Genomic DNA, 25123 nt, shown 5'->3' with positions numbered 1-25123 from the left:
CACAGTTGAAACACTTCCTCGCAGTGCAGCAGAATTCAGGTTTGGGTGTGTGTTTTTTTTTTTATTTTGTTTTTTAAATTATACATTATGGAATGAACAGTGGTGTTGCACTGACCACTTTCATTTTTTTAGTCAAAAGCCACAGGTTTCCATCCTGAGCCAAAATTAAACATAATCCATTTGTACTTGAAAACTTATGAAAAGAGACGAATAAAGCATCTTATTGCCTTAATAGTCCAGCATTTTGATTATTAGCAATGACTTGTGCTGAAGTCCAAGGAAACTTACAGGTTTGTCCTTTTTTTTTAAAAAAAAAAAAACATAACACAACTCTACATCAAGTAAAAGACGACTCAAAGCACATTTTTTAAGCATCTCACTCTTCACATACATGCTAAAACTACATAAAGTATTCTGCAGATTTAAAAAAACATTGAAAAGCAAGGAACTCAACTTACTCTTTACAACCAACTACGCAAATAAAATGGAAAAATGAAAAAAGGCAATTCATAGAGAGAAAAGAAAGAAATGAAAGAACTTAGACACCTGCTATTCAAAATTCTATGAACTCCTCTTTTTTTCTCCTCCCAAAAGGAAAAAGGGTTGAGGAAAAAGGGTTGACTCAAAATCACATGGCATTTTTCCAAAAAACAAATTCCTGATCTCCTTAGACTTTTTTTTCCTTTACAATGGTAACAAAACTTTCAACTCATGCATCTGTGTATTATAACTTTCATTATAACTTTTATTGACTGCCAATAATTATATTAGTACATTATAAAAGTCCTCTAATTTATAGCAATTTATATTTAACTTGATAAAATATTTTTTAAAAATAATGTGCAACAGGTAGAACATGATACTTCCTAGAAAAACTCTAAGTTATCTTTAGCTATCAGGTTCTGAAAGACTTTACAGGTCTCTTTTAAACTTTCTTTGTATTCAGCCTTAATTTTATCAGCGTTTAGCTGGGCTATATTATTAGTAGCTCATCACATATACTGAGGTCAAGTTGCATTATCTTTATCTTGCTGTTCTGGAAATGAATAATCCAAACCTTCCAAAACAAAAAGTGTCAAATCGTACCTGCAAATTCCTTCTTTGATAATCGTTAAAGACAATAAAAAACATCCATATTTCAGTTTTTTTTTCCTGTCAATATCTGAGAAAATTTGAACACATGCAAGTCAAAACTACCATGATGCAGACAAAAAGGTCCTCTTACATGAAGATCATCAATAAATGACTATCTTCAATAAATAAGTCTATTTGAAAATTCTAGAGAATTTTTTGATTAATTAGTCTTTTTTCTTTTCCGATAGGTCTTTCTGTTTAAGATCTCCATCTGAAAGTTCTGTATAGTTTTCGTTCTTTTCCTCTTCTTGTTCTTCCTCACTGCCTTCATCTGTGAGCTCCCGATCACTGTTCTCCTTTTTAGCTGTCTCATGTTCATCTACCCCTCCATCTGTATCAGCTGTGCAGATTCCATAACACATAATGCTGATGACACCCAAGGGCAACCCAAAGAGAAAGCATCCCAGAAGTGGTGAACTCTTGAACACTGACTGTTGGAACACAAATTTGAAGTCAAAAAAAACTTTCACTAAACATTCAAAATTACCACATTATTGTTATCTCTTATTATTCTATATGTTTATTCAGAAACATCTGAACTGAATAAGCTTGCTGCAGAAAGGCGGTGTCATTTTAACTATTCCTACTATAAGTTTATAAAAAGTCTTAGAACTGATACAACAACATTCCAATAGGATGATTAACGTTAACATGCCAACTACATATTTTATTGTTTGAAGCTTGATAAACAATTGTTTTAATAGCATTAAAATAACACTTTAAAGCATCCAGTTTTAACTCGTATTTGTGCCTCATTCTAAAAGATTGGTTTGAGTCATCACAAATCCTCTTGAGAAACACTGTTAGTAGAGTGCTTTCTATTAAAGAGTAGTTTGAAAAACTTCACTGAACAAGAGGAAGACTTTTGGTTTCAGAAACTGATGCCTGAACGCTGCACAGACAGAAGTTTGGAAGTTACATAAAGAAACATACAAGTTACAATTTAGATTCACAGCACATTTGTTTGTGTAACACAAATGAAGAAACAAATTTATGTACATTTTCCCAATAAAATGCTGTTAAGCATTGCTAACCTCTAAGAATTATAAAAATATTTGTTTCAAAACCACATCAAGTACAGTGTTTAATTCCCCTGTGCCCTAACTAATTAAATTGAAACCGTAACATTTCTCAGAACATTAAAGTGTTATTACTTTCAGTCAAAGGAAGACAAGAAGGTCAAGGAAAAGATTTTGAGTTCTTCTCGTTCTATCCTTTAAAATATATGTCATACTTTAATATAGAAAAAAGTGAAAAAAATGAAGTCACATATATTCAACATTTAACACACTGGAAAATATTATTCAGACTTTAATCAAGTTAATTAGGCTTAAACTTCACATATATTACGTGTGCATGCACATGTGCATATAGGAACTTGGAACAAGTTTATATAAAGTATTTCTAAACTCTCTGAAAAAGGTTTGCATCGTTACTGACAACATTACCATTTGTTTACAAAAAATAAAACTTACCACTACAGTAGACTTGGCATCATAGATTATTCTCTTGATTCGTTGTAGAACTCCATCACCACCCTGTGCCTGAAATTTCAAATGCAACTATGTCAGAACTGCTGACACTTTTCAGTTATGATTCCAAAAGTTCATTCTTCAGACCTTGCAATCTTAAACTCCCTTTAGAAGGAAATGAAAAGTAATTATTCTTGCATCTCATGCTGCCCAGACACTTCAACTTTTCAAGCATGGATAAATATTTCAACAGCCTCAAAAAATTCTCTCACAATTGTTTTAGACAATAGGTTACAAGTCAACTGTCACTCTAACACATCTCACCATAGAGAAACACTAGAAGAAATTACCAACTGTTCCAATGCAACAATTACAGAATTGCAGAGATCTTCTGAACTTTCCTGCAGCTGAAGGATATCTATTTATGGACAGAAGCAGTTAGATTTTTCTAAGAAGCAACAAAAATATATACAGGTGTAATTAAAAAAAGCTTTTGTCTAGCAATGATAGACTCTACCTGTGCTACCATCTAACTTAGCAGAGCCTATATGAGTCTGAAGGTAATTTGTGTATCGAACAGGATGAATCTTCACCTTTCTCAACATGCTGGAGAAACACATAGTATGAAAATTTACATTTTGGAGCAAGTCAACTAATCAGAGCGTGATGCGGACCCAACTCCTCCAAAATTACAAATAAAAATGAAAGATTCAAAGAAAGCAACCTAGGACCATACAGAAAGGAACAAGGTTCCAACACCTCCTAAGAAAGGGAGATAGGAGTGTTATACTCCTCCAAAATTTCACTGTGGTTCAGAAAGTGTGTGTTATATACTAGTTTACCAGCATACTTTAAAGACTGTCATTCCTCAAAAGCTATACAATCTCTTGGGCCTCAACACAGCTGAAGTAATGCCATTTCGGTCTATGGATACCAGCTTAAATGAAATCACATCCTGTATGAGAGTCCTCTCACATACATGTACAAGATGTGAATTCAGACAGAACTTTAATCATTCTAGCTGAAATATGCTAAACAAGACATAACGGATATTATGACAAAAACACAAGGCATCACAAACACAGAATTTCTCAAAGTTAAAAAAAATACTTTAACTTGTTGTTCCCACCGTAAGGACATATTTAACTAGAGTTAAACAAATGTAATAAAAACATAACTCAGAATTTTAAAATGTAATACTAAAAGTATTAAAGTGAGAACTGAAGAACAAAGAGCCACCAAATAAGTTACTGGAATACTCCTTGCCTTGCAACTGGAAACATGGCCAGTAAAGTCATGAATAGCAAGCACATTTTAAGTCTACCCATATTATGCTGCTACATCAATTTGTCAGACAAAGTAAACCAAAGTACTCTGTATGGCTGAAACAGCCTACGGACTTGCTTGTCATTACACCATCCAGTAACCTAAAACTACGTGTATAGCACAATGTGGGATTCAGCTAATACGGCAAGTATTCAACACAAAGTGAACTGTCTTAAACCAGCACAGGCTTTTTCTTCCAGAAGTCAGCCAAATGATTTGTTAGCACTGTCTTCCTTCATTGCAGGCTTTGTTCTGTGAGCACAAATGAGAGCTCTGATCCACAATCTTTCCTCATCCATATAACACAGCCTTCTGCCCAATTTACAGTCCGCTGCAGGTAAAGGCAACCTAAGTTTGTTTTGTCAACATTAAAAGAAAAAATTGACCAAGCCATCAATTCCGTGGGGATTGATGAGGTTTGTTGAAAGATTATGTAGAGCAGTTAGAGTGGTAAACTTGTGTCTGAAATATGCAGAAATACACCACTACTTTAGAATTTGAACCTACCATTCATCAAGCTACTGAATTTATTAATTCATCGCCAAAAAAAAGTTCAATTATGCAGTCCAGAGAAATTTTAAATAAATATTTAAAGGCAAAACAGGAGAAGAATAAAAAGCTCACCATTTACCAACAACAGTAAAAGAAATCAAGAGAAGTTAACATTATGCTCTATGCAATAAAGCCACTCTGGCTTTCTACCTGAGGTACTACAGTCAGAACTGTGAGCAAAGGCACTCCTCAAGAACTAAGAATCATGCATTTATTTACAGCACCCAAGACAAGAAGGCAGAACAGGAAGAAACACACGACACGGCAACTAGAGTAACCAAAATGTTTTCCTACTTTAACATCTAATTAAACAAACACCAGCCACACATTTGAAGTCACAATGAAGACTTACTTCAGCTGTGCCATCCAAGATACTGTTAATAAACTGAACCATGTCTTCTGTATTCTCAATGTGCCTATCTGGTAGAAAATACTGCTGATTGGAGGTATTCAAAACAACAATAGTAGGGATTGTCAAGTCACTGGAAACATAAAACACAAAGGTTAGAGATTTAAAGAAATACTGCCTACAACATTGCAGTTCAAATTTCTACATCATTCAATGGCATTCTACATCATTAATATTCTCTTCACGTGAGTTCCTAATACCAGTTCCTTAAAGACAAGGAGGAAGAAGGAACTTAACGGCACAAGAATGTTTCTCAATATTTTTCCTTCTCATCTGTGCCAGTGAAGCTACTGAAGTTTACTGTATTTTACATGCCCACAGTGATTGTAAATCAGATAGCTTGTGACTTGCCCATTAGTAAGATCTCACAGTAGCTTTGCATTTGAAATGTACTATTAGTAGAACACACTACTTTAGTGCACAGAAGTAAAACTTTAATCCAAAAATTCAGTCCCGGTTGATCAGCTCTAATCAATCAAATTCTGTGTGTCAAGTCAAGAGAGGAAGACATACCAACTGAAGTTCTATTACATAGTTTTTAGATATAACAGACAAACTACAGATTTTTTAAACCATTATTAGTCATCAATTTACATTCACATGCATAATCACTGCTGAGGATCACAGAATCAGGAAGGGAGCTGAGGAATTCCAAGACACCTATAGCTGACATTACAATGATGCTGTGTACCTCAGCTTCCACAAAGATGCATCTCTTCTTTCAGTAAAAGACCTAATATTCTGCTTTCTTCTTTTGTGCACAGTTTTAAGTACTATTATTTTTAACTCAACAGAAGCATTCTCATCCACTGCTGAAGAGAGAGATAAATGATAGTATCTACTAGTGGAGTTATAGGTAAATCAATAAGTGTATTTCTACCAGGGACTACTGGTGGAATTATTTTGTGCTTTGTGAAAAAAGGGAATTTGTTGCTGTGCACATCTACAAGAATAAAAACATATTCTGCAATAGATTCCTTGTGCTCCCAGAGGCTTTTTCTACCTGTTTCCAGTTGCTGCCATCTAGTGGAAAACTGAAGGACTGGCAATAACCTTTTACTCAAATTATTCAGGTAACCATGTGAACCACTTGTATCACTGAACAGATTTTACTGCTTTCTTCTAGTGCTTTTAAATCATGCTGGAAATGCATATGTTTTGTTCAGAAAATAAACTAAAAGCCTGTTAACAGCAACTTCCCCAGAAAACCACAACAAATTGTAAATTCACGCATTTTGTAGATTAACTTAGACAATCCAGTTGAACAGATCTAGCAATTATTAACAGATCACTTCTGCTGTGAATAGCAGTTCTGCCTTCTTTCCCTTCATTTTATTGTTCCTAGGGAACTCATTTCCCTCCCTAGTTCCTTTGTACATCAGTTCTGGTACTCAGCAGACCACACAGTAAGACACGGTGTTGTTTTTTTTGTTTGTTTGTTTTGAATCAGCAAAATAACCCCCCATATCTCCTTGCCAGAAAAACAAACATTTATGCCAGATAAACAAGCTGAGGCATCTCAGCAGACAGACATCGGAGCCTGCATAGGCAAGGCAATAATGAAGTGAAGAGGGTCTTGTTTCTGGCAACTAGAAAGCACTATATCAATAATCACACCACTTAACTTCAATTTAGACACAGCTGTTTTCAAATTACTTTTCTTCAGGTACTAATCTGAATCACAGAAATACAGACCTAGTGCCTCGAGATTCTCCATTTATTTCCTAGAACTTTTAGCGGCACAAACACATTTGCACAGTTTAGAATGGAATATCTGAGTATCTATCTCAGTTTGTTATTCTGACCTTGTAGTCCTCTTGTGGTCTTAGATCTAGCATCCGCAACAGCTACAAGATCAGACAGATACAAGAAGACAGACACTGTGTAAGACGGACACTGCATACTAGAGCAGATACTCAGGCTCTGAGCTTTGATCTCTCGGAATGGGGCTTGGAATACTCTCCCACTACAGAGCTGGTATAGCAATCAGTTACCCTCTTCCTTCCCTCAGAAGGCCAGAGTAGAAGAAGTGGTCAACAATAAATGCAAGGCGACCTCACTCTCCAATTATGTATTTTTGGAAAATAAGGGTAAATGTGAAGCATCTTAAGCTATTTAGGTATTTCAAAAGGTAAAAAGTACATACCAGGTGCATACAAAATCATTTATACACTTTATACCGCTTGTCTACACATACATGTTTGTGTGCCATTTCAACTCTCAAATCCATGGTGAAAACAGGAATTAACAGTATCTGTTAACTGATATTCCAATGCCAGCTTCTGAACAAATAAGACACCTATCTGTGGTTTTAGGAAGACATCTTATACAACTTCAGGCAAACCCTCTACTTCACTCAACTGCTTTTCAGAAAACGATGGCTCATAAAGCAAGAGCCACTTAAACATCAGCCTTAAAAATGCACCAATAAGAATGAATGTGCCTCTCCAGAAATAAAAAACATAGCTAATGAATAAACATTTATATGTCCTGTTACAGCTTGACATAACTTTTGATTTTGCTAGTGTCCTGTAAATTTAACCGAAGGGAAAAAAAAAAATAGTTCTAATAGTTTATTTAAGAAAGTAAACCTAAAAGATGAACACCGACAATCAGCAGTACCAGAAGGCCAAACTTCTAACGTTAAATTATGTAGCTTTAACTTAACAAACAACTGATACTATATTATATACTGACTTCTGAGGAAATAAATTTTTTATTCCATGAAAATCCACTTCTTCAGAAGGATATGTTAAGTTATATTTAATTAGCAACAAATATAAGCAGAAAGAATACTGAAATAATAATTTACTTACTCCATTAGTAAGCTATTAATGTAATCATTTCCATCCATATGGCCAAACTGGAAATCCCTATAAGAAATGTATAATAAAAAGAAACAAAACAGAATAATGGATTTCAGCATCAAAGTAAAATAACTATGTTTATGTTTTAAACATGTTTAAATAACTGTAACTCAAGATGAGAGCACACACTCAGCAATATAATGGAAAAAAACTGACTATGCTGCAGGACAATCAGCCAGCCAAAACACTGTTAATGGACTGGTCTTATTGAAATCAGCTTATAATTTTAAAAGACAGATACTGTAACATTTCTCAGGTGAAAAAATAACCGTCTTGGAAGGGTTAATGTTGAAGTTAAATGAAGATATTGTAGAAATGTGTGCATACCTGTGAAAGTGATCCCGATAATCTCTAGCAACTTCCTGAATAATAGATTTTAGTCTGGAGGGGAAAAAAAATGAAAAAACAACACTGAAAATCCAGTAAAATCCAAACACTTAGATTTCCCGAATAAGTGGGGAATAGTATCTCCTCAGTACTTCGGATTCCCTACCCCTCAAACAAAGAAAACACCTTGTTCATCTTGCCTTTTTTTTTTTTTTTAAGAAGGGTTGAAAGGCTATCTACCACATAACATCAACATTAGAGAAAGACTATCATACTGTTTTGCTCCATGACCTTCTAAAACAACCACCTTGTAAAAAAAAACAACACAGATGACCTGGGAAAATAGTATATATGGTTTATGGTTAAGTGTTTTAAGTTATACTATGGTTAAGTGTTTTCTTAGCTTTCTTACATGTGCAATCAGAGACAGAGGAATGTCTTGTTTTTCCTCGTCTCTTCAGCAAGTTCTAACTCAACCGAAAATGTTTTTTTCTGGATGCAAGTTCTGCAAGTTAATTGTCAACCATCACTAAACTCATTTTAATGCAACTGAGATGAAGTCTTTTGTTTAACTTCACCAAGTTTATCTCAAAATTATGTGCATTCAAGTACTGTCTTCCATGTTAAAAGACTATGCAATCACTGTTTGTTCCTATGATCTCACTGGTAAGTGGGAGAAGAGTGATCCTGAAACATGCATCACCACCCTGAAAATCCACATGAGCTTCAGAGCCATAAATTGAGTCAAGTCAGTATGCTTGAAGTCTCTATGCTAGAGAACATTCACAAGTTAAAACCTTCCACTTAACCTAGCATTTCTAAATACTAAAACTTCCAAAATCCTGTAAATCAATGAAGTAGTTTTCCATCATACAAGCACATTTCTCCCAGTGTCACCAATACTGAATTCTGTACCTGGTATGTTCCAGTGAAGAGTTTTTATCATCAATAACTGCAATAGCCACAAGTTTTCCTAAAATAAGGAATAGAATGCTTGAAACCATCAGATGGAAAATACTGCAACATTTCTGCAAATAGTCTTTGAAATAGGTATAACTTTTTTTCACAAACATATAAGAACATAGACATTTTATAACCTTGAAAACCTCAAACAATTCAGTGCATGCACTGAATATAAACTTCTTCTTAAATGGGAGGTAAATTATAAGGTATCCTGACCTGGAAATAATCAACAGGGATAGCATTTCTTCTGTTACTTCAGTGTATGCATGCCTTTAAAAGCAGTAGAAATCATTCCAGAATTCACTTGGATGCAAAGCTCTCACTTAACTTGAAAAAAAAATTTACCAAAGAAATGCTAAAATATTCTGAAACAGAGAGAGGTCCATTCTGGCACTTGGTAGTCTTCCTTCCTCACCATATCTACTCTAAAGGTATCTGAATCAGACACACATCTAAGTTAATCCACATTCAAAATTTTAAAGTACGTTCATAAAGCTGTCAGTATTCCAAGACTTAACATATAATTCATTCAGCCTGGAGAAGAGGAGGCTCAGGGGCGACCTTATCGCTCTCTACAGATACCTTAAAGGAGGCTGTAGAGAGGTGGGGGTTGGCCTGTTCTCCCACGTGCCTGGTGACAGGACGAGGGGGAATGGGCTAAAAGTTGCGCCAGGGGAGTTTTAGGTTAGATGTTAGGAAGAACTTCTTTACCAAAAGGGTTTTTAGGCACTGGAACAGGCTGCCCAGGGAGGTGGTGGAGTCACCATCCCTGGAAGTCTTCAAAAGACGTTTAGATGTAGAGCTTAGGGATATGGTTTAGTGGGGACTGTTAGTGTTAGCTTAGAGGTTGGACTCGATGATCTTGAGGTCTCTTCCAACCTAGAAATTCTGTGATTCTGTGATTCATGCAAAACCTACGCTGCTGTTAAATTAAAAGCCTTACTTAGCTTTTGTGAATACCACAGGGTTAGACATACTTTATGTTGTGAGTAAAGGACTAGTGCAGGCTTTGGATGAAGACTCTAGTTAGTAGAAAAGGTCCAACTAACTTCAAAAAACAGCAGACATCATTAATTCTAACTTTCAGAACAAGCAGTTTTTCATTTTAGTGCTGTTTCTTAGTGGTCTTTATTTTTCCTTAATGCCTAAGTTCAGTTTCAGAGATCAGACTTCATATGTAGCAGCATCTCACCTGTATCTCCAAGTTCATATAATGTAAAGCCATCTACATTAAGGTAACCTTGAAATCTTTCTCGATTTATCCAGGATGACAAATCACCATCTTCATATTCTAAAAAATAAATAATGCTAGAAATTAAAGACACATCATGAATTAACAAATACCTTTTTTTTTTTTGGTAAGGTGAGCAATTGGATTTATTAATGCCAGGTGAGCAGTATGCTCTCATTCCTAAATTATTAGTATTAATCAGAATACTAAGTTTACTATAAGCTACATTCATTGCTAAAATGCTCCAATGACCAGCTGACTTTATCTCAACTGCCTCCCTGTTCCCTACCAAAGATTCCAAAAGAAGTGAAAGGCAGAGAAATACTTAAGTATTTTCTATACTCTACCGAAGATTTAGGCTGTAACTCCGCACAATAAATGTCAAAGTTTTACCCATGGAAATAATGTCAGCACTGCAGATGCAAACTTCTTTTTGTTGTTGTTAGACACATTATTAGACATATCAGTTTTAAAACTTCTCATGCTATTTTCAATTGTTAAATAAAAAGTATGAAAAATTGATTTGATGACTACTTTTTGGTCATGTCAAGGATAAACGATACTATTCTAGGAGACAACTGTGACTCAGTACAGACAGGAACAGTTTAAAACCCTAAGAAGAGTTTCAGACTAAGAGAAGAGATACAAAAATACACAAAGCAATGTTTGTGAACATTAAATGAAACAGAGGAGTCCAGAAAATGTACATCCATTAACAGCTTTGTGAATATAAACACAAATATTTACATATAATTCACAATCAGTTATACTGAAGACTGTAATTTCAAATGCTAGATGTTCTGACCCATAAAGAAACATGATGCACAGATTTACACACATACATATATAAATGTATATTAAATAAATTTGCATTAAATCCTAACATTGGGTAGAATGAATCATCACTAATTTTAGGTTAATGCTGAACTGTCATAAGACTGTAGCATGCAATTTCAAATATAAAGCTTCCCACGGAGCTACATCCCTTACTGTGGAAAAAAATACAGATGAGGCCAGAATTTAGAAGTGAATTTTGCTAAACCATTTCCTTTCACTGAGATCTTCATTTTTTTTCCTCAATTGTAACAATTACACATACAACCTTATCCAGCCTCTCATAACGTGTTAGACGTATAACTTTATCCAATCTGTTATAGTATAAATCAGATTATGCAAACAGTACATTTCTAGTCCTTTATGAGTAAAATTTTTACAAAATAGATTAGAAAAAGTAAGCTTAAAACACACATCCCCTTTTTATCTATATGATAGGCATTCTGTCACTGGTATTTCAGAACAGTATTATTCTCAGGTGGACTTTCTACAGTCTGCAAGCTGAACAAGCCAGTCAGAATAGTTTATGCCACCTAAAATCGTGCATCAGCTATTGCAGTAACAGCTCACACCCCCTTCACTTCTTTTTGGGAGACGCTTGGAAAAAGCTGCGGCTTTTTCCATTCAGAAACGGAAAAGACAGAAAAGGAACAGACTGAAAGTTCAACTGTTCTATGCATGCTTGATCAGTTATCTAGGGAAATGTTATGTTGCCCGATCCTTTCCCACTACCAATATATAAGTAACACAAACACAAAAGTCACAAAAGTCACATATGCTCAAAGCTGCCATTTAAGTCTCTCTAAATTTTAATATTGAGAATAAAGGCAGGATCGCTTTACTTCAGTTTTTAAAGGATGAATTGCTGTGCTAAATATACAGCCTGTATTATCAAGACACAACAAGCTACTTTACTAAAGTAGAGTACAAATCAAATTAAGTCCACGAGAAAGATATGATGGTCAGGAAGACTATTTAGAGATAATCTGATTAAATGTTTGGAACAGTAAACTCCCCTTTTAGATATAATACCGTTTTTCATTGTATCTGAATTTCCCAAAGCCTGTGTTACGTGACTCCTCTTCAGCAGCAGTTTTCTTCTACTTTTCATATAATTGATTTGGACAGTGAGTGAAGGAAAATATTTAAGCATTTTAATGCCACCAAAGCAGTAATATTAGAAGCTGTGTCTCAGTGAATAACACAAAGTAACCCCCTTAACTTCTACTTCATTACTGATAAGACCCATTCCTTCTCAAATGCACTGTGTTCAGTAATTTTTTCCGTATTTCTTCATGAAATAGCTGTTATTTATCACAAAACTGGGAAATTTCCCACCATCCCAACTTCACCTTCATAAAAATTCTGCTTCTTCCAGTTTCTCCATATATGCTTTCAGTATCTTGTCTTAAGGTAATGTACACTTTTACTTACCATCATATACAAAGTAAGTTCCATCTTTGAAAACAACAACAGCAGGCAATTCTGGCAAGGTCACATACTGAAAGAGAGATGTTCAATTAATCCACAGAAGAGTAGAAATCTTTTTAAACAATCATCTCAGAAGCGTGGAAACGTAGCCCAGTGGAAAATTGTGAAGTACATTTAAACATTCTGTATACATTTATAAACATAAACACCCCCAATTTTCCACTATCACAAAGTAATGCTACATAAAACTATTTTTGACAGGTAGGTCTCACAAACTAGAAACCAAGCAGGATTTTTAATAGTATCTGCAACAGCATGAAGCAAGTTTTTATTGAAGTTTGACATTAACTTTAGACAGCTCATAACATGAGTGTTCCATCAATCCTGTACTGTTCTCTCCTCTCAATTTGTGCTGTAATACAGTTGCTTCTACTAAATGGTCAGTCAACAACACTGAATAGTAAAAGAGTAACATTAATAACGTGTCCCACTAAATCTGGGCTATATTTCCTGTGGTTCAGGCTAATGGAAATACAGAGACACATTTGTTGTTTCTTGGAAATATAAGAACAGTATCACAAGTACTAATTGACATGTTCTGTAATCATTCTGCATTATCTTTCTTGGAACAAAATGTAAAAACAAATCAGCTTATTATGTAATAGCTCATATTAATGAGCAAGGTTAATTCTAGACATTGGAATACATAGATGGCTATAAAAAATACACCAGTTCACACTCCGCTAATCTGAAACTAATTTCAAGGTTATGCGTTGTCAGATTCTAAGCAGACATAGATCCCATTTGGAGATAACTAGAAATGAAAAAGCCTCTTGATTCTGCTTCAGCAATTAAGTAACAATGATCAGACTAACAACAGTGGTAGCAATTTTTCACCCTTGTGATTAAATACAAAATTATTTCCTTTCCACCAAAGAACTCCATCTTCCAAGAGCTACAGTAAGATTCTGCAGTCAGCAGACTAGACAGACTAGTGTTTTTATCAGCTGTGTTGCACACACTGGAAATAACTTATTTTTCACTGAACTCCCTGATACTCATGGTTACCAGTGGCATACCATGCTGCACCCACTCAAACTAGTTATAAAAGTGGCTGGTGAAAGGGCTTCCAGGAGCAACAAGGGCTTTATGTCAGCTCAGAAATGAAGTATGCATTTCTGAATAGGTTTGTGATTTACTATAAATGTGATTTAACCAGTTTATTAACTGGTTTTATATTAACTGGTTCAGTAATATTACTGAACAAGTCATTTGTACAATACAAATCAAGTAGACAAACTTAGTTTGTTTTTTTTTTTCTCATACAGACTCAAAAAAAAATTTGAATGTTAGTATAATTAGCTTGAAATTTATCAAAGACCAATATACTGTAGTAAGCAATCTCTGTGGAACCAGAACCTACAGAGGAAAGCTCTACCATTTCTATGGAAACAGTAGGAGCTGAACAGCTTACCTCAGGTAGCACATCTTCTGAGGCAGAAAAAAAGTACGTATAAACAATTAGTTCTGAAGCAACTTCAATGTATTTTTCCTGCAAAAAATACAAACATTTTTTTAATGTCTCAACTTTGAGTATGCTTCAAAGGAATGCTTTGCAACTTACCTTATCTTCAATGACTCATTAGAAAATATGGTTAGGACAAAAGATTATAAAAACACTTATTACAAGCATGTACTTTCTCCAGTCTCTAAACTTTTTATACATTATTTTAAACTATGTCTGTGGAGAGCCAAAATAAATAACTTTATTTAATCAAGTTTCAAACCTTTAAAGGAGATTCCCCACCAACATACACAAAAAGTACACGATGCCTCTTTTGCACATGTTCGAACATATGCTGGCTAGGAAGTGGCCTGATAAGAGGTCTGGGAAGAAAAAAGAAAAGAAAAAAAAAAATCTTAGTTTCTACAAGCTGCAAAAACCCAAATAGAAATCCCCAAGAAAATGCACAGGTGGATTCTTTTTCTGAATTTCCCTATTCAAATTCATTTAATGTATTATTTCAGTTTCTATTAAAAACAGAAAACACCCTCCCAATTAACTTGCTATGTTCCTCAAATAACACACAAATTTCAAGTCAGTTGTACAAAGTCGTACAAAACGCTGTCACGATGTTAACACCCAAGCCATTTACCAACTGTATGATCATTTGAGAGAAAAATTGCTGAATGTAAGGACAGCAGGCAGAGGATATAGTCTTCGAAATAAATATTCTTTCAAAATTCTAGTTATTAGAGATCACAGATACTCCTAAACTACAGAATTCTCAACAATAATTAATAATATAAATTCATATGGATGAATTTATATCTTGATATGTAAGGATGAAAGGAAGTAGCTTGATTCTTTTTTCTCCCCAAAGGCCTCTCAGTATGAGTATTACTAAGATTCTGTCTTAGTAATGTCTCTCTATATATTAATCAACATTTAGGTCAGTATCCTTGTCTCTGGCTTCCATGAGTTTCCTTTACCCATGTTTTTCACTACTTTGAGAAACCCTAGTTCTTAGTTCTTGCACCGTAAAGAAGTGCAAGTATGACTAGTCAGTCTCTATTCACCTTCTTCATGCCACTCAACAACAACCTCAAATGCAACTACATGTATATTGCATGTAACTTTTCATGCTAGTGCCTTTTTTTTTTTTAATTAATTGCATTTTTGGCCCACCTCAAAAAAACCTACACAAGTAGTCTTACAGAACTGTATACTCACCCTGCTACTCTATTAGCAAATTCAATTATATCATCTTTTGTTCGAGGTCCTCTATAGTTGTATGCCAAATCACCTTTTAAGCTGGATAAACAGGAAAGGCAAAAAGGAAAGAATGAACACATATTAAGAAGCTACAGATTCTGAAAAATAGAATAAAACCAACTAAAATATAGCTGCACACGTAGCCCTGCAGAGAAGAACTTGGGGGTTCTGGTGGACAAAAAGCTCAATATGAGCCTGCAGCCCAGAAGTACAACTGCGTCCTGGGCTGCACCAAAAGAGCCCCACAGGTCAAGCAAGGTGATTCGCTACTTAAAGGGGGCTTAAGAAAAGACAGAGTGACTTTTTTACATAGGCATACAGAGATAGGACAAGGGGGATCAGTTCTGAACTGAAAGAAGGTATATTTGGATTCTTTACTCTGAGGGTGGTGAGGAAAAGTTTGCCCAGAGAAGCTGTGAATGCTCCATCCCTTGAAGTGTTCAAGGCCAGGTTGGATGGGGCTTTGAGCAACTTGTCTACTGGGAGGTGTCCCTGCCCATGGCAGAGGGGTTGGAACTGGATGATCTTTAAGGTTCCTTCCAACCCAAACCATTCTCTGATTCTATTCTATGAGTAATTATACAATCTTCACACTTTTATTAGTCATCTGTTAGCAAGTGATAAGCAAGTTTGTCAAATAATCAGTCAAAACAAGTTATCAGTAAAAAAAAAAAAAACCAACAAAATTCGTTAATGGAATCATGGAGTAAAAATTTGTTTATAGAATACCTAACTTACTGATTTCTAAAAGTAATTACTTTTTTTCCTAGTGCACAGCAGTCGTTTACTTCGTAAAGACACCTGCCATTGGGAACATTTGCTTATAATACAATAACAAAAATAAACCAAAAAAATTTAGCATCACTTTTTTTGTTGTTGTTAATAACCAAAAAGTACCAAATGACCTGCAAAATCTTCTAAACGTATCTACTAAACTAAGCTTCCAAGAAGTGTTGGTCAGTTTGTTATTCTTTGTTGGCAGGGAATGCAATGTGTTTGCACTGTAAGTGTATTCAAGTAAGATTTACTACATTCTAACAGGGCTTTATTTGAATCCAAATAAGTTTAGAAAATCCACATGAAGAAAGCAACCGTTAAACCAATTTTCTATGATTCTATACACCAATAAATTTTTCATCCCTAAAGATTAATATGCTAAATGTCTAACCCATTTTTGAGAAACCTAAGTTGAACAAATATATATTATAAACACTATTTGCTTAAACAGTAAACTGCTAAAAAGCCCAACATATTCAGTGAAAAGTAGCTAAAATTAATAACTCTTTATTTAAGATGACCTTGTACTAGACTATACACTCCACATATTATAAGCACATGACATAAAAGAAAAAAAGGTCATATATTATCCTCCATCAATTTTTCAGTCAGTTAAGTGAGAAAAAAAGCCACATATATGCCCCTTGCCAAACAACTGCTCTCGTATTTTACCCTGTACAATAACCACTGCTGTCAATTACGTAAGATTTTTGGGAACACTTAAGAGAAGGGAGTCATAATTAAGAACAAGGAAGTGTAATCGGCAACTTATAGAAATTAACGGGAAGACTTAGGTACGTACTTACTGCCTGAATCACTCTTAAGGTAAAAAAAAAAAAAATTGGTGCATAACAATCGTTTTAATATTTCATTCTTATCATATATATGATATATATTTCTATACACTTTTAAAGTTACCTATGGAATAGAAGGTAACCAAACTCCAAATTTGCTAAACTTTTTTTTTTTTTTTTAGAAAAACAATTCAGTAATATCAAGCATCTTGATTAGAATTTCAAAGCAAAACACAGCCCAGCCAAAATCATCAATATCATCAAGAGGAGATGGTGCTTTTTTTTTTTTTTTTTTAAATAGAGAACACTTCCTTTTATTAGATCAGTTTTAGGAAAGGTAACTTAAAAATAATTTAATGGGAAGCATCAACTTACAGCTTAATTGTTGGATAGCCTCGCACTCCAAATTCAGATGCAATACCTGAAATACATGCATTAATGCCAAACTGAACCAAGTGTTTCCTGCTCTCCTAACTTAAGGCTTAAACAGCGCTTACTATTCAAGCCACATAAATAAACAAAAAACCTACCAATTAGTTCAATATTTCCTTTCAAAATTTGCTGTTAGGAAACTTCATTACATTTTGGACCTCCTTCTGTGGTACTGCAGGCTCCCAGCATAGACTCCCGATTTAGATGCCAGAATTAAAATTGCATGAGAACCAATTTCACCAGAAATAGGTTTTCTAAGCAATCAGTCACTTACCTGCTGCTTGCAAATTGATTAAAAAAAAGACAATTGCAGCTCTTTTCCCCAGCCCCCACCTTGCCTCACATTTGTCATTTACAATATAATTTGCAATATCCTCCCCAGTTGTGAACACAAACTGCCACTTTAAACAGTACCTTCCAGCCAATTCAGTGTTTTCCAGAAGTTAAAATAAGCACCCTTAAAATAAAAAAGTCTAGAATTAGTCTAACTTCTAACAATACTTCCACAATTCCCTGCCAAGGGTGGGGGTGGGAAACACCAAAACCCTGCACTAAAAATGCACAAAAATTAAATACTTTTAAGCATAAACATACTGTAGCTACCGACCAGATGCCAGAGGAGCAAATATGGGAAGACCTGTGTGCAGGGCTCTGCATAACAATTCAGAAATTGTGTCTGAAGATTGTTTGCCTGAGTCAAAAACCTAACTACAAAGAAATACAGATTAAACTAGCAATTCACATACTTGCACCTAACTCAACGAAGACCAATCTGAGAAACACACAGACTGTGCTCAATTTCATTCTGATCCTTTCCTCTCATATTTGTTTTGTTAAAAACTAGAACAAATTAGTGTATTAAAATATTCAATCACAAGAGCTGTCATTACGTAGATTATTTCTCCTTGCAGAGCTCTTAAAGCACAGTTGAAAAAACTACAGAATAGACAGGTTTTATTTTTGGTTTGGTTTTCAAAACATTCCAGCTATGGAGATTGCTAAAATTTTCTCAGCATCATGGAAGAGATTTATTTACACCATCATCATCTGGTGATATGAAGAATGCAGTATAGGCAAACAGCAGCAACTATGCTAAACCCAAGCACGATTTATTTTTACCTTTGATCATATTCAATGGACTTCTAAGTCAAACCTGCACAAAAATTCAACTGACAGCAACAGAATTGTCACCTGATAAGGTGCCAACTGCATCCTCATTCCATACAGCTACCAGAGGCAAAATTTATTGAATGCTTTATATATATTTAGTTTCCAACTCAACATTTGATGACAAGCTACCCAAAGTTCAGACAGTTCACAATGCTTCACATTCCCATCAGGAATACAAATTATTCACAGCTAACCATTCATGTTCCTTCATAGCCATGTCTATGCACCCAGCTGCACCTCCTTCTGATATTGGAAGGAATTATTCAAGGGTGAATTATTTAGATTTCAGAAAATCTTTAGATTGCGAAGACATTATCTCCTCCTACCAAACAATACTTACTAGAAAACGAAGTTGCATCCATCTTCCCAACTTTTACTGGAGAGCCCATGTTTCTCATTTCTATACCCACTTCATTCCACACAGGCTCCAATTTCTTGCAGTGGCCACACCAAGGTGCATAAAACTGAGAAGGAAATACATTGCATTAAAAACAAAAAAAAAGATAAAGTTAATTAGCCCTCGGACACATTAGCAAGATTTATTTTCCAACTGTGTTCTTCTTTAAGCTTGTCCTGGTTTCAGTTAGGAGAGAGTTAATTTTCTTCCTAGTAGCTGGTAGAATGCTGTGTTTTGGCTTAGGATGAGAAGAGTGCTGGTAACACCCCGATGCTTTAATTGTTGCAGAGCAATGCTTATATTAAGCCAAGGACGTCTCAGCTTCTTGCTCTGTCCTCCCAACGGGCAGGCTGGGGGTGCAGTAAGAGCTGGGAGGGGACAGACCCAGGACAGGTGACCCAAACTAGCCAAAGGGGTATTCCATACCATCTGGGGTCATGCTAAACAATATATAGGGGTGGCTAGCCGGGGGAGGGGGGCCGGACTGCTTGGGGTTAGGCTGGGCATCGGTCAGCGGGTGGTGTGCAATTGCATTGTGCATCACTTGTTTGTACACATTATTAGTAGTAGTACTATTATCAACATTGTTATTATTATTATTGTTATTATTATTGTTATTATTCTTTTCCTGTCTTACTAAACTGTATTTATCTCAACTCACGGGCTTCACTTTCCATTTCTCTCCCCCATCCCAGAGAGGGAGGGGGGAGGGTGAGTGAACGGCTGTGTGGTGTTTAGCTGCTGGCCGGGTTAAACCATGACAAAGTTGTAAGACAGTAAGCCTGCATGTTACTTACAAAGCTGAAGTGACAAACTGAGCTTTTATGATTTGGTAATACTTTTAGTATGAAAGCAGAAGTTTGAAAAGAATGCATTCAGTTGCTGCACTATTATATCATTTCTTCTTTAAAAAAAAAAAGACTTGTGTAGCAACTATTAAAAAAAAAATCTCTCGAAATACTTTTCTCTATTTATGGAAAGTTAAAACATCATGTAATCAATCTATCCAGGAATATGAACTTATTTGCCAAAAGGAAGAGGACATGCATACTTCTCAAAGCTGTCTCTCTGGATTTCATTTTTTTCAGGAACCACCTTTATACAAAAACAGTGTAAAATCAATCCCATTTTGTCAAGGCCAGGGCGACCTGGGAGACTTCATTTTATCTTTCTGCCTATGTCTTGCCACAACACCTCAGTAAAATTCTCAGAGAAGATTCTAACGTAAATTTCAATGTATAACAAGATCAGATCACAAGCAGATAAAGCTGGATTTTGTCTAATCAATCATGAAGCAGCATATATGGTTTTCACCAATCAAATATTACATCTTTATTATCTTTCCAAGTATGTTGGAAAGAAAGAAACCTTTCATATATTTGATGCTGTAGTGCTACATATCTAGCACAAATTAGGTGATGTAGCTACAATGGAATTGTAAAAAAATTCTGCATGCAGGTTATTAATTAACTCCTCACTGTGTTAGACAATCTGCTTTCCTTTTTTAAGGACTGTAAAATATAGGATGAAGCCTGTCTGCATTCAATACTCAGTCTAAATCCTGTTTCATTCTGAACAATGCAGGAAGATTGCTTATCCATCCTGTCAAAAGAACAGTCACGTAATTTTTCTGCACCACATACAAATGAATTTCCAGATGATGAAGCAGCCTTACTACATCATACGTTTTATGCTTTGATTTCTATTAGCTTGGTATGAAATGAAGAGCAAGCCTTCAAATTTTTCCTCATATACTCACATCTACAAGCCAAATATCATCTTTACGGTTTTCTTTAAACCTAGAAGGGGAGAAAATAAAATATATCTGAATATATATTAATATATCTGCAAATACATATATGAACTGCGTGTGCAATGAAGTAAAAGTCTACAATTAATCTGTTATAAAACTATAGATACTAGATTTGTTTCGTTTCTTTCTTGGAATGGGGTGAAGGTGTAGAAAAGGAGGAAAGTTATTTTTCATTAAAATAGCCTCTGCATGTGCACAATTATTTTTTTAATCAATTATGCTTCTACGACCATTTGCCAAGACCAAAAGGAAACTAGAACCCGGAAAACATACCAAAACCTCAAAAATATTTGATTAGGATATGTAACCTAAGCAGGAGAAGTGTTCTCTTGCTGTTCTTGTTATATTAAACACCGCATACTGTTTATCATTCAGAATAGATAACATTTTTGTAGAGGAACTAATTCACTTTCCTAGACATTGGTTTGCACTGTTAATCTTAGCTTTACTGAATGTACGCTAAATTATTTTTGTGTTACATGCAGAGCAAATTTAATTCAACCTCCTTCAATATTCTACCTCTCTGCCCCTTTTCATCTACTACAGGTGTTATCAGTTTAAATTTTTATAAAAGTTAAATGAAAAAAATTAATGGAAAATAAATAATTTGAAAATAAATCTGATGAAAACCATGGATACACTGGTACTATTGAATACTCTTAATGCTACAGCAAGGACATCTTAGCGAACTGACTATCTTTACCAAAAACAAATCTGTCGCTAAATGCAAAAAAATCCAAACAAAAATAGAACATGATGCATCAAAATCCCTGGGTACCTCTTGAAATGTTATTTACACATTTCACTGCACTGTTGTTACTACAACAAAATCATGGAAATTATCTAATTACTTAACTATTTCTATTTTGAGAATTAAATAAACTATATTTTGTACGTAAAGTTGTTTCTTGTTATAAAAAGATGGGCTTTCATAAAAGTAACTAGAATTAAGAGAAATCATGTTTGAAATTTTTAATTAAAAACTTATGGTGGTAATTTGAACCCTTTTTTGTTTTATTGATGGAATATCAAGGTTGCAAAACTTAAAGTGGAAAAGGTATTTTTTAGTCTCTAACATAACTAGTAGCTACAGTAAAGCAACATTTCAAAGTCATGATTACTTTAGTACATTATCTCACTAAAAACGTGCTACAGAACTACTGAAAACTAGTTAGAGCCTTGCATCTCTTGAGAACTTTAATGAAGCTCCAGCTACCTTCCAATTATGAAGACAACTAATTGGTCATGATGCAAGAGGCAGAAAGAAGCTACTGAAGCATCAGGTACTGGGCTTAAGCTTGCATTTGGAGTATTACCTTTAGTATGTACAAACAAGAATTTACAATGAGTCGCTCTTCCTGTCATTGTGACAGGGAGAACAGAAACAAGAAACAGTACTGAAATTGTACAGAACACTGAAGCATTTGGAAAGGTAGGCTGGAGTCTTATAAAACTAGTATACAGCAAGAAACTGAAAGAAAGGCACCATCTGAAGACTGTACATTCCAATGAAATTTAATAATTTTGCCAGCACGTTCACTGGGCCTAAGATGCTATGAGAAAAAACTAAGCATTGTTAGAATTGTAGTCTAAGTTGTACAGCTGATTTAACAGCACCTATTTAGTTAAAACATCAACATCCACAGAAATTAAAATCCAAAGCGTAACATTACCAAAACTAGCCTGAGTTCAGATAGTTGTTTTTGTCAATGATTAAATTATTAGACTGTATCAAAGCAGCTATACGCACTGTTGAAGAAAAATTATCTGTACAAACAGGTATTTCAGCATTTTCTACAGGCGCTGTTTCTAGGTATGTAAACACATTCCCAAGAATAAAATTTAGTGTTTCCTTGTTAACTGTCCTATGCAATCCTCTTGCAGCCAGCAGACACAGGTACAGTCATACTGGTAGAAAGATGATACAGGTGTTGCATATCCTTGAAACAAAATGATTTGTCTCAAAAACATACAACCTCCCAACATTTGGAGGAATACTACGTGATCAAATGTCCCCTCACCTCCATTTAAGTATGTACCCCATAAAGACAAAGGCCAAAATTTCAAGGGACTTAAAACCAACCCAGCTGCTGCTTCCACTCCCCCCTCTCCCTTGCACCATTTCTGATGATTCTGATCCTGGGCCAAGCTCCGACAGCATCCTCACAAACAGCAAAAAATACTTCCTTTTTAGTCAGGTTACTTCATTATAACAATGCAACAACTCAGTAAGTATTACAGGGTGAGTACTGATCTGAGGCAGCCAGCAGTAAGGTTAGCATAAACTGATAGGAACCATCACTCTAACTTTGCATCCCTTTAATGACCCAGTTGGGTGATGACGAGTAATTCACATCCGTTATTTCCTGCTACGTATTGGTTTCTGTCCTACAAACTTGGGAAAGGGACCTGCAGCTTGCACTTGCAGGCATTATTTCCAACTACCAAAAAAGTTTTTTTTTTTAAAAAAAAAGCTTTCATTACCCAAAATATATGGAGTTTTTGCTCCTATCTGCAAAACTGGGAAACTAGAAACTTCTACCACTCACTGCTCACAGTTTCTTCTTCTCTCTCCCCCCCCCCCCCCATTTGCCAGTTAGCTAAAAAGAAAAACTTATCCTGAACAACTTACTACTTAATTCATATTCCCAACTGTTGTAAACTCTGGCATTGGTATAGCTAAATAGTTGAAAATTAAAAGAGTTCTAAAACAAGCTTTTCTTTTATCAGATATTTCACAAAAGTTACATGACAACAGAATTATGCTTCTTTACTCCAAACAACTACATTTAAATTTATACCTGTGGAAAAATGACATGGGAACATGATGTGGGAGCACATGTACTTTATTCACTTAGTCTCTTTATCTTCAGTATGAGACATGAAAATATGAGGCATGGAACAAAAACAAGCTTTGAAAATCAACTCGAAGCAGTTCCTGCATTCCAGCTACTCTTTCATAACAATTTAAACACCAGTCAGAGATGCTGAGGAATCTCTCTTTGATGCCCTTTCAATACATGCCCACTCCCTCCCCCATAACTTCACTGCAACTCGTTTGATCCCACGATTATCTGCTCTAGCTGAATCAGCAGTACATTTAAAACAGAAATGAATGGCTTTCTGACCACATAGCTAAATGAAGCAATTTATCATGGACTGAAGCCTCGTGAAACCACCTGTGACTGACTTAAGCTTATCATGAAGCAGCTATCTAATGCCTTCTCTGATAGCAAATACTTCCTATACTTTCTATTTTCGCTCTAATAGTCACTCTGCTTTTTAGTACGTCAGACCAACTTGCTGATCTGGCCAAAAGAAGTTATACTCATTTTCATTAAGTTAGTTTTTAGTGGGAACAGTAAGTACATTGCCACAGAACTACTACAGTGAAGCAAATAAAGACAGTACACAACCAGGAGTACCCATTTCAACACTTTCACCACGTTAGGGCTACATTTGCTGCAAAAGCACATTTTTACGCTGGAACACACCTGGCACTTCAGGCAGCCGTGGACCAGTCGAGCAAGCCTGCCTTTTTCCTCCTCCGTTTCTGGCCATGCATGAACACACATTTACCCCTCCTCCCAACTCCCCGTGGCAGCCCCATGGCAAAGGCATATGGAGAATTTAGTGAAGCGCAATCAGCTTCAAAATTTGGGATGGCTACCAGATCAACAGTGTTCTTTCTTTTTTTGGTGGAAAAAAACACAAGAAAATGTGTTTATTTGGTGGAATAAACACGAGAAAGCCTGAGAACGTTTTTAGAAATAGAGCCCATAACAATACCTCAAAACAAATCCTCAAAATTAAAACATTCCCCAGTTTAGCTGATGACAACCACTAAACGCAAGCCACAGCCTTTCTGCCATTCGTTTAAAGGAAGAAATTAACTTTTTGCAGTGTAATTTTCTGGACAACCACACGCTGCACAGAGCCATCGGTCTGGGTATGGGTCCAGCTTGGTGTTCCCCCTCTGCCCCTCCAACCCCCCCAAAGCCATCCAACGTTTAATTAACATCGCAACACACACACACACACACACACAGCACTTACGATTCATCCAGGTCCTCCACAAAAACCGCACCTGACGATGCCAGCGCGAACGCAACCACCGCTAGGCAAAGGAAAAGCGCACCGTGAGTAACCCCCGCAGCCACCTCCTTTCCTCCCTCTCCCCCCGCGCCTCCGGGACCCTCTCGCAGCCCCCACCGCATCCCCCAAAACCCTCCCCGAGCCCCGGCTCCCCCCGCAGCCCCCCGCCTCCACCTGCCGCCCAGAGGGGGCTGCCCGGCCGGCCGCCCGGCGCCGCGGCCATGTTGCGAGAAGCCCTGGCAGGGCCGGAAGGGGAAGCGGCGGGCGGCGGTGCCGACCTCTCACCGCCGCGCATGGGCGCAGGAGGTGGGCGGTGGCTGCTG

General features: G+C 36.0%; 1 protein-coding gene across 5 annotated transcripts; it reads right to left on the bottom strand.

Moving 5' to 3' along the window:
• Window positions 1-312: 312 nt before the first annotated feature.
• TMX3 (thioredoxin related transmembrane protein 3) lies at window positions 313-25123 on the bottom strand. 5 transcript variants are annotated; one of them, XM_068671395.1, is made up of 16 exons: window positions 24975-25121; window positions 24762-24822; window positions 20652-20691; window positions 18836-18959; window positions 17269-17314; window positions 15281-15361; window positions 14334-14433; window positions 14021-14098; window positions 12550-12616; window positions 10243-10341; window positions 9003-9060; window positions 8088-8141; window positions 7710-7766; window positions 4837-4966; window positions 2610-2678; window positions 313-1565 (listed from the first exon to the last, which is right to left on the bottom strand). In XM_068671395.1, the coding sequence occupies exons 1-16, from the start codon at window positions 25093-25095 to the stop codon at window positions 1299-1301; spliced, it is 1452 nt and encodes a 483-aa protein (XP_068527496.1). In that variant the 5' UTR covers window positions 25096-25121; the 3' UTR covers window positions 313-1298. The 5 variants fall into 5 exon arrangements, with proteins under 5 accessions (XP_068527496.1, XP_068527499.1, XP_068527500.1 ...); XM_068671398.1 differs by lacking the exon at window positions 20652-20691 and adding an exon at window positions 17740-17782 and having other exon boundaries at window positions 24975-25042; XM_068671399.1 differs by lacking the exon at window positions 20652-20691 and having other exon boundaries at window positions 24975-25042.

Source organism: Anas acuta, chromosome 2 (genome assembly GCF_963932015.1).
Source record: "Anas acuta chromosome 2, bAnaAcu1.1, whole genome shotgun sequence".
NCBI lineage: Eukaryota > Metazoa > Chordata > Aves > Anseriformes > Anatidae > Anas > Anas acuta.
This window is presented reverse-complemented; position numbering and strand designations above follow the sequence as displayed.